Below are 10441 nucleotides of genomic sequence, written 5' to 3'. Positions count from 1 at the left end.
TCACCTTTTATTTATTGAAAAATGTTTTAAATATTCTTTTTTGTTTTGGTTGTGGGCTTGGGCACTGTCTCTTAGCTCTTCAGCTCAAGGCTAGCACTCTACTACTTGAGCCGCAGCGCCACTTCTGGTTTTCTGATGGGTTATTGGAGATAAGAGTCTTGTGGATTTTGCTGCCCGGGCTGGCTTTGAACTGTGATTCTCAGATCTCAGCCACCTGAGTAGCTAGGATTACAGACGTGAGCCACCGACACCCTACTGTTTTAAATATTCTTGAAGAATACTGGCCATGGACTGAAATAATGGATACCGTGAGTGAGAATGAGCCTTTTCTCCTTTGTTTTTCCTCAGATATTTTCCCACCATGATGGAAAACTAATCCTTTTTCTTCATAAGGGTATGCCTACCTTACTTGTGGCTTTATTGCGTATGTTGCAGAGTGAGTGTGTGTGTGTGGGGGGAGGGGCGGTATTCCTAGGGCTTGAACTTATGTTCTGTCCCTGAGCAGTTTTGCTTAAGGCTAGCCCTTTACCAGTTGGTGATTAGTTGGAGATAAGTGTCTCATGGCTTTTCCTTTTTGGGCTGGATTTGAACGGCAATCCTCAGATCTCAGTTTACTGGATAGCTAGGATTACAAGTGTGCACCTCCAGCACCTGGATACATGTGGTTTTGACCAGGTGAAGTTGAAAGAATAAATAAGCAAGTCAAAAGAAGTTTCAAAACACACAAATTTTAAATTCTCCTATGCATATCACACAGAGATCTCAACCATCCCTGTGTTAGTGTTGTGTATAATTGTTTTATGATCTACTGAGCATTTCTGTCATTGATTTTGTAAAAAAAAAAAAAAAAGCCTCCCCCCAAAGCAAATGGTGTCCCCAAAAGCCAGATAAAAGTTAGGGTGCTTAATTGCAGCAATACAATGACAATTGTAGATTTGTTGAAAGGTATATATCTTTAGCAGAAGTTGGGTGACATTATGGGAAAAAGTGCATTAAGCATCTATGCATCCTGATTATTCATAGCTTTTCCTCAGTTCAGGTTCCTTGGAACCATGTACCTATGGATTCCAAAGCTCTACAATACATTCTCATCTTTCTTTAAATATGTGTTTGTAGTTAATAAAATTTAGCATCCTTCTCTACTAGATACCTTGTGTCTGACATTCTGAGTCTGTTTCAAGTGATTGATTTTTCTTTGAGTTTTGTCTTATACTTTTTTGTTTCTTAGGTTGGAGTTTTGTACTGAATGCTGAACACTGTAACGTCTTGGATTTTATGGTTTTCTTTTATTGTTGTTGTTTGTTCTAGTGAGTTATTAAGTTCTTTGTAGATAATGTCTGGTCTTTTTAAGGCAAGGCCTTTTGTGTTTTGTGAGGGTAGATGAAGGGTATACTTTACTGAAACAGTATTTTACCTGTGCTGCTGTGGTGTGACAATTGTGGGGGCTCCACTGAATGTCACTATGTCCACTATGTCTGGATAGAACTCAACTCTCCCGCAGTCCATGTGGATCCTACCAAACTGTTCAGCTATCCAATGTTTGTGCATTTTACCTGCCATGCAGAGCTCCAACTTAACTATATGCAGCCTACAAGCCAGTAAAATCTCAAGAGGACTGATACAGAGATTTTTAAAGCTCTTCTTCTATAAAGTTTCTTCTTTCATGACTGCCTTTCTCTCCAGACTATAGTTACCGTCTCCTGAACTCAGAGCTCTAGGTTTCTCCTTCCTCCATCTATATTCTAGAAAATTCTTCTTGTCAGAATCTAGAGCATACTTTAAAATTTACCTAATTTGTTTCCCTCTCCTTAGAAATTGTTATCTTCGGCTGCCTGTTGTCCAATAGCTAAAAATAGTTGTTGCATATAGTTTATTCATGTTTTTTAGTTGTTGTTGGTTTCAGAGAGCACGTCCATTTCTTGTTACTTCATCATGGTGAGAAGCAGAATTCTAGTCCATAACCTCTTAAATCTGTAATTAAGTGCCTCTAATACTGCTAATTTACTTACCTCTTTTGTCATTAATCAACTTCACTAAAGTTATTCCTTTTATTAATATGTTCAAAGGAACTATTTTTATCCTAGTTTATTACTTTTAAGTGTATCAATACTTAGATTTCACTATATGCAAGCAAACTTCCTTTCCTTTATTCTCCTGTCATACCCAAAATAGAGATTATTTTCCTATCTATAAGTATACTTACATATATTTGTTCATATTTTCAAATAATATGGAAATTATTTTAGTGGTAGGCTCAATATTCTTCTTAAAATCTATGTCTGTGCAACCATGCATAGAGGCTAATGCCTATAATCCCAGCTACTTGGGAAGGGGATTTCAGGAGGATTGTAGTTTGAGGTCAGCCCAAACAAAAAGTTAGCAAGATTTCATCTCAGTAAAAAAGTTGAGCATGTAGACATGTACCTGTTATCTCAGCTATGTAGGAGGCATAAATAGGAGATTGTAGTCCAGGTCAACCCAGGAATAAATGTGAGACCCTATCTCAAAAACAATGAAAGCAAAAGAGGCCAGTTCAAGTGATTTAACACCTGCCTATCAAGTGCAAGGCCCTGAGTTTAAACTCCAGGACCACACACAAAAATCTTCCTTTGTCTTTATTTTTGAAAGATATTTTACTGTTTTTACTATTTTAAATGGAAAACAGCTACAGGCTAATCAGGGTTCCATTGTTCTCTAGTTTTCATTGTTCCCTTCAAGATGTCTGTTGTAAGTCTGTTCCATCATTTAGATTTTTTTAAATGTTGTTTAGTTTCAATATAATAGGACTAAGGTATAGATTTTTTTGGTCATTCTATTTGTTATATATTTTATTTTCTTTAATCCGTTGATATATGTAATATTCTTAGCTGCTTTCTCTTCAAATGTTGTCTTCCTTCTATGGTTTTAATTTTCTCTTTAGATTCCTATTATTTATATATTAAACCATCCCACCCTGTCTTCCATCTATGTTACCCTCTCTTTTGTATTATCTGTTTTTTCAGCTTTCAAAGCTATATTCCTAGTAATCTTTTAATATCTACCATCCATTTTACTACTTAATTTTTTGGTTCCTTTTTTCAATTTTGTTTATCCATTGAGTTTTTAAATTTTAACAGTATTTTTAATTTCTGTTTTCTTCTTTTTTGAAATTTATTTTTTCATTTTAAATAGTCTCCTGTTAGCTCAGGCTTCTGATGTGTCATTTACTTTATTACTTTCTATATACTTCAACAATCCTAGATTTCTGTTTCTAGAGTGATTGGGATTACAGTTGTGAGCTGCCATACTTGGTCTCTTATTTGAATATTTTTGGCCCATGGCTGAGGCCACAGATGTGAACCTGAAGATACAGCAATGCCTGTCTAACCTTACTGACTAAAATATTGTATAAGGTGCCTTGTTCCAGTCTTATGTGTAGGAAAATATTTTAGAATCAAGCATACAGTCTGTTATAAGTATATTAAGAAGAGAAAGATCTGTTTGTACTGTATTCTTAGTTGTAGAATAAATTATAAGTTTGTTGAAGTTTGTGGGAGATGGAGAAAAGGTGTGGATATTAGTTACAAGGATAGAAAGGAGCACAATTTGGGGGCCTCTCTTTGTCTCACTATAGTATCTAGCATTATCTATGCTCTGCAACATTCTAAGTTAAAAGAAACTATCCAAGTTCCTAATTCAAAGGAGCTTTCAATTATTTGGAGAGAGAGAAAACATATAGCAAAACTATAACACAGTAGCATAAAGCAGTAGTGCTTTAAGCAGTTGTGTATTCAGTACAAATTGATGGTTGTGAAAATATATACACTGTAGAAGCTGGGAGAATGAGCTTGGTGTGGGTTGAGAGAACATTTCACAAGGACCTAGTATACAATATAATTTGGTTGAGGAGGAGGACATACACAAAGAATAATGTTATCATTAACAGGAAACTTGTCCATGAACAGTGGAGTGTTTTCATAGGCAAGTAGCTAGGGATAACCCTGGAAGGAGAGGAGGGCATAGATTATAGCGGACCATAACATTTCTAAGTTTAAGTTCTGAATACAGGTCATTTATTATTTGTGATTATAATCCTACAACCCTAGCCACACAGAATAGTATATAGTATATGTCCAATGAAACATCATTGGATGTATTAGTTGCTTGGATGAAGACAATTCAAAATGTTTGGACTTTATTTGGATGTCAGTGGGGCTGGCTGAAGATTGTGGAGCATGAAGATGTCATATATAGGAAAACAATTTTTTTTCAAGATAACGAGTCAAATATAGTGTAGTGAATGGAGGCCGGATGCAGGGAGGGCAGGTAGGCTATTCCGGTAATCATCCTTTGTGTTAGAAGGATTAATGGTGAACTGAGGATAGTGTCTAGAGACATAAATAACTGGGTTGTGATTCATCAACAAATTTCCTGCCCAAACAAGAGTGACAGGGATATTGTCAAGGTTAATAAACAATGAGCTCATTTTTACTGGTTAGTATTTGAGTTTGGTATTTTTCTTTATTATTTATCTTTGCTTTCTAGTAGTTCTTCCCTATAAAATCATTTGAGTTTTCTTCAAGGACTCAACTATCCATCAATTATTTTTCCTAGAAGAGTTATGTCCACTAGTTCTTTGAATATTTCTGAATTGTTTGATCTACTACTATACAGGGGAGATTTGGGAAGTCCCTGCATGGAAACTACCTACAGGATTTGGTGTGAGACATAGGAAGAGGGCACAGAGGAGGGTTGAGTAGGGAAGCCCACCTTATCAGTTTAGAACCCTGGGTCAGGTGCTTTCGGTGATGGTGCTTACTAGCATGGAACTCTTGACAAACCTCCAGGCCAGTGGGAGATTTGTCTTGTCTTTTCTCATTTTCACGCTTCTTAGAAAGGGTGGATTTGTTCAGCGTTCACCTTCTGTTTCAGTCCAGCCCAGCCCTGACATGGAAAGAGCCGATGTGACAGATGGAATATATCCGTAGACCCAACACTGGGCGCTTGGTGGATGGTCCCCGATCTCCTGGTTCTAGGGCCGGCCCCATCCTACCCTACCATCAGCATTCCGGGACGCAGACAGGCTGTCAGGGGCCGCATTGGTTTCCATGTGTGGGCTGCCAAAGCGTTGTTTCTGCGTAGGATCAAGTCTCCCCTAGGAGACTGTGCTCTAACCTTCCGGACCAGGACAGCGCTTATGGGGAGAAACAGAACAGCTCTCTTCTTGCAACCGCCCCCCCCCCCCCGCCCCCCGCCCCGTACCAAGGCAGGAAGCTGGAAAGCCATTAAGAGTCATTCATCATCATCACCACCACCATCACCACATTCAGCAAGAATTCAAAAAAATCAGGTCCTGCGAGGGGGAAGATGCAGACCCACCTTGCTCAGGGACAAAGCTGGGCCTGGCGCGTCCGTCCCCACCGAGGCTGGACGCGGGTGGGCCGGGAGGCGGGGCGGGGACCGGGCCCCGGGGGTGGGGGGAGAGGGGGAGGATGGAGGACCGGGAAGGGCCCCGCCCCGCGGGCCACTAGCTGACAGCGCGGCCGCGCCCCAGGTCCCGCCTCCGGCCCAGCGGACCGCGGTGGGCAGGTGTCCTGGGGCGGGCGGGTCCTGGGCGGGGCTGGCGCCAGTGCGCGCGGCCGTGCGCTTCGGGGGATCCTCCGGTCTCCGCGCCCGGCGGGGTTCTCCGCTCCTTCCTGCGTCGGCTCCCCTCCACCCCCCGGCTGCCTGAGCCATGTCCACCAGAGGTGAGTGGGGGACTCCGGGCCGGGCCTGGAGCGGCGCGGGCCGGGCAGGTGGGGCTGGGCGAGGGGCTGTCCTCACTGGCCCCAAGCCGTCCCGAAACTTTGGCAGCCGGTCCTTGGGCGCTGAGCGACTCGCCCTTGACCTTGGCCCTCGGACGTGGGCACCGCTGGAGGGCCAAGGTCAGTGCCCAGCCCACCTGTGCCCGCGGCGGGCCGGGCCGGGAGGGCGTGGGGGGCCGAGCTCGCCGCGGTCGGTGCTGCGGAAAGGCTGGCGCGGAGGGAGGGAAAGGTATTTTCTCCCCCTCTCCTCCTTATTACCGTTTTGCAGCTCCGATATGGACGAAATCCAAGGGCTTGATGCAGCAAGATTTAAAGCCGCAGTGCTTGCACTCCATTTGTCTTATTTATTTATTTTTTTTAAAGTAAGTTCCTTCCCTCGATTCCCCTTTGCATTATTCCCCCAGCTCCTCTCCCCACCCGTTTTGTTCTGGGAGTAAAACCATTAACAGCAGTCAAATGGGAGGAAGGGTAAGAAGAAACCCACAAAAACCCGAACTGCTTTTCAGGCAGGAGTTGAAGGGAATGCATTTCTTGCCATCTGGAGCCAGCGAGGGATGCTGGGGAGAGTGCGTTAGTCAGAGCTCAATGGCTGTTACTATGAGTGAGATATGAAAGAGATGGAGCCGTGATGCAGCGTGCAAGCCATTAAAAGGAAATGATTCGGTTGCCTTGCCTTAAGCAATTAACGAACATATTGATTATCTTTAGAAAGTGTATTTGCCAAGCAATAAGTACCTCTCCCTTCCATACCTTGAAAGCAACCTGTCACAAGAGTTTGTAGAGATTCGTGTGTGTTTAACTTGGAAGTTTTAACCTTGTTAAATGGGAAATGGAGTTTGATAATATGTGTGGGATAATTAAGTATTACTTTCCGGGAGTCAGATTGGAGATTATAGTGAATAATCTCTATGCAGAATGTTTTCAATCCTTTTGAAAGAATCCGAACCTAGTTATTTGGTGATTGTTCTAGCAATGTGGTTGATTGGCTCTATACCTGGAAATAGGGAAGTAAATTCTGGGAGAAGGGACAGAATTTACATTGTAGATGTGAGACTATGGAGGTGACTTCAAGCCCTCAGATAAGACCTATTAATCTTGTCTCACATTTTGCCTACATTAGAGAAAGAAGAAAAGAGGAAGGAAGAAAAAGGAAGGAAGGAGGGAGGAAAGGAGGGAAGGAAGGAAGGAGGGAGGGATGGAGGGAGGGAGGGAAGGAAGGAAAGGAGAGAGGGAGAAAAGGAAGGGAGGAAGGCAAGGAAGGCTAGGTCGAGCTAGATGTGGTTATATGGATTTGATGTGTATGAATGGCATCTTCTGAGTGTTCAGGGGTTCCAAAGAAAAGATTTCAGAACTATGTTTTAAGACTAAAGCTCTCAGTCCTGACCTCTGACCTAAGAAGCACAGTGGCATGTGGAGAATATCTATCACAAATGGTCAAACGCTGGTGTCAGAATCCACTTGTGATTCAGTGTTATATACTACTAACCCTCCTTTAGTACAAACCTGTGTACAGTGTAGGAGCCAAGTCATGCTTGAGAACCTTGCTATGTCTTAGGAAAGATTTGTCAGTCCATTGCCAATTTCACAGTCATCTCTGGGGTTTATCTGGGGGTGTGAAATGCAATAATCCAAAGAATCTGAGGGACCATAACCATATAGACCCTAGTTTGAAGCTTTCTCACATATTTCTTGTTAAACTTTATTTCAAGTAGGATGAATTTCCTGTTTCCCACTCAAAGCCATATTGTTCATCTTGGATTTAGCAGTTAAAATCTTTCAGGGTGGAAGGGCAAAAGCATAATAGCAAATTGTAGTTATTGTATGCTTATTCTGTAATAGGTACTGTATCACTTAGCCTCATAGTAACTGAAGAAAGTGCACATTATCATTACTTCCCCGTTTTGAAGATGAATGAAGTTTTCAGAATCATGATAAATGGCCAGTCCTGATTCTAGCCTACCCAGGTCTCTAAGATTCTGATAGACCCTGTAATGCAACCTCTATTACTAGCCCTTTGTCTATTACACTATAGATCACAATCATTGGTTTTTCTAAAGGGAGAGTAAGAAAACGGCTTATACATGGGATTGGAAAAAAAATGAATTAGGTTAACTTGGAAGTTACAGTACATTTGGCAACATCTTCAAGGGTCTTGGTGATGAGAAGTGAAGAACCGAAGCCCATGAAATTTGATGTTAGTAATATGACCCACTGGTTCAGTTCTGAAAGCTGGAACTGTCTAGATGTTAACAGAGACTGAAGATTTTTCTTCTGTACAGGCCCACTGGGGATCCACTGATTGAACTAAATCTTCCAGTACAGAGCCTGAGCCCTCCAGCAAGTTTTGAAAAGGGAACTTTAAAGTTATAGAAGTCATACATTAAAATCTACTATCAACACAACAGAACTATATTAGCACATCAGTGGAAATATTTAAATTATAAAGTAGTATGTTTAAAATTCAAGGATGATAGAAGTGTATGAAGTTAAAAATGAAAATTTGCTACTTTCACTCCCCTATTAATTTGTCAGAAGAAAGCACAGAAGTGTATCCTGTTGATCCTCTAAGATAGTATGTATCTGGTTAACATTTGTTCAGTAATGTAAAATACCTGTTTCATGCAAGTCATTCCAGGAATGTACTGGTTCCTCAGAAGCTTGAGTCTTAGGAGAAAATGTCCAGTCATGTGCACATGGATTCTACTGGGTGGTCAGAGGGGTAACTCAAAGCATGCATGCTCTAGAGATGTTAGATCATTCTTGCTCTCTGTTTTCAGAACTTCCACAAAACTGGAACCAACTTGAATGTCCATACATACTTAGGACTACTGGATAGAATGAGTTGGATCTGTATCATTGGTATGAGGAGGTGGCCACAGTGTATTGTTAAGTGAAAAGAGTGACTTTTAGTATATAGTGAATTTAATATGTTATCTTAGTTTTAGGAATTGTGAAAAATCTCTATGTGTACACATATGAGTGCATGACACGAGCCTGGATAAAAGTTATAAAGCAGTCTACACCAAGGTCTTAAAAAAAAAGCAGTTTCTTCAAAGGCAAGAATGGGTAGGGAAGACCGTTGGCTTTTATTTTCATGGATTCTATTTTTTGGTAGCAAGTAGTCATTGCTGTAATTGATTGAGCTAAATATTCAACAAAGAAAAACATATCCACTTCACCTCCACTCATTCATTTCAATCTGGAATATATATTCACATTCATTTATTTCATGAACATTTACTGATCATCTATTATGCACTAGCAGTTGTTTAATAATAGTGTACCTTCTTAGTCTTAGAGACAAATATACAAATGTTGGATTTGCCGCATACAGATGGTGGATATACAATTGTCATACTAAGGAATGGCACCTAATTAAGCCATGGACCATCACATCAGTTGAGGCTTCTTAAATAAAGCAGAATTGTCTTGGAGAATGAGTTGGATTTCGGTAAATGAGACGGGATGGCTAGAGGGAAAGGCTTTTCAGGGATAGGGACATGAAGAAGAACCCATCTCATGAGTGGTGAGTAGCTTGTTTGTAGGGCAGGAGAACCAGATTTCAGGGGAGTCAGAGGCTGGAGAAGGCAATAAAAGACATAGAGAGATTCCATTGATAAGGGATTGTGGTGAGTGAGTGGTAAGTGAGGGGCAGCAGGAAGGAAAGATGAGAGAGGACTGCAGAGATGTCTTCCCTTCTCATCCCTCACCACTGGCCCTGCATGTCCTAACTGTGACTTGAGGAGAGTCCACTGTAATCTAAGCTGAGAGTACAGGGCAGTGGTAGGCTGGAGGCAGAAGCCCTCTGCTGGACAGTGTAGGAGACTCAGGGGTGGACTTGGTGCAAATTACAGCAATCAGAGCTAACCTATTTCTTGAGCTACTTCCCTGCATAGAGTTGAATTGGATAAACATGGTTTTTCTGGTAGTTGGATGGGAGGATCCTGCTCTGTCTCATCTTTCTTCATGTCTGCCTCTGCATGCCCCTTGGAAGACAATGTTCATTTTCCCAGCTTCAATCAGTTTCTCTTAGGATGATATTATAAAAATTACTTCACTGATATCTCATCTAAGCTAAGATGTGAGGGCCATTTTTCTGGCCTGTGTCAGCTACAGTGTTTCATCTCTTTGAGTTACAGAACTCTCAAGCAGTTCATCAGATTGAAGAAAGGAGAAAATAAATGCACTATCGTTCATTTTGTTCTTTTAAGGGAATATTTAAACAGCAATACACGACATTTCCTGGAAATCCTTTTTTTTTGCATTTAAAATAACTGAGTTCTAATTCAGTATGTAAATTGTTTTTGCTGAGAGGAACAATTTTGGACATGAGTATATCCCATGTGGGAATATCATATGTTTCAACAAACGTTTCAGAAAGTAAAATTATTTCCACATTATATCTGCAAGCAGCATTATATTTTGTGTGTGTCAGTCCTAGGGCTTTAACTCAAGGCTTGGGCCCTGTCCCTCAGCTTTTTTTTTTTTTTTTTTGGGTCCGGTCGTGGGGCCTGAACTCTGGGCCTGGGCACTGTCCCTCAGCTCTTCAGCTCAAGGCTAGCACTCTACCACTTGAACCACAGCGCCACTTCTGGCTTTTTTCTTTTTGCTTATGTGGTGCTGAGGAATCGAACCCAGGGCCTCATGCATGCAAGGCA

The 10441-nt window shown here is 41.4% G+C and overlaps 1 protein-coding gene across 12 annotated transcripts in view; it reads left to right on the top strand.

Moving 5' to 3' along the window:
• Ablim1 (actin binding LIM protein 1) overlaps nucleotides 1-10441 on the top strand; it is a 285103-nt gene that overhangs the window by 19805 nt on the left and 254857 nt on the right. The window contains exon 1 of one of the 12 annotated variants that reach the window (XM_069988076.1): nucleotides 5619-5726. The exons of the other annotated variants lie outside the window; for them this stretch is intronic. Coding sequence (XP_069844177.1) covers nucleotides 5714-5726 — 13 coding nt within the window. The 5' untranslated portion in view covers nucleotides 5619-5713. Of the gene's footprint in view, nucleotides 1-5618; nucleotides 5727-10441 lie in introns of those variants that run through there. 12 annotated transcript variants of the gene reach the window in all.

This window comes from Dipodomys merriami, unplaced genomic scaffold (assembly GCF_024711535.1).
Source record: "Dipodomys merriami isolate MVZ:Mamm:240054 unplaced genomic scaffold, mDipMer1.0.p SCAF_35, whole genome shotgun sequence".
In the NCBI taxonomy this organism is placed as follows: domain Eukaryota; kingdom Metazoa; phylum Chordata; class Mammalia; order Rodentia; family Heteromyidae; genus Dipodomys; species Dipodomys merriami.
Note: the sequence above shows the minus strand (reverse complement) of the source record. Positions and strands in the feature narration are given on the sequence as shown.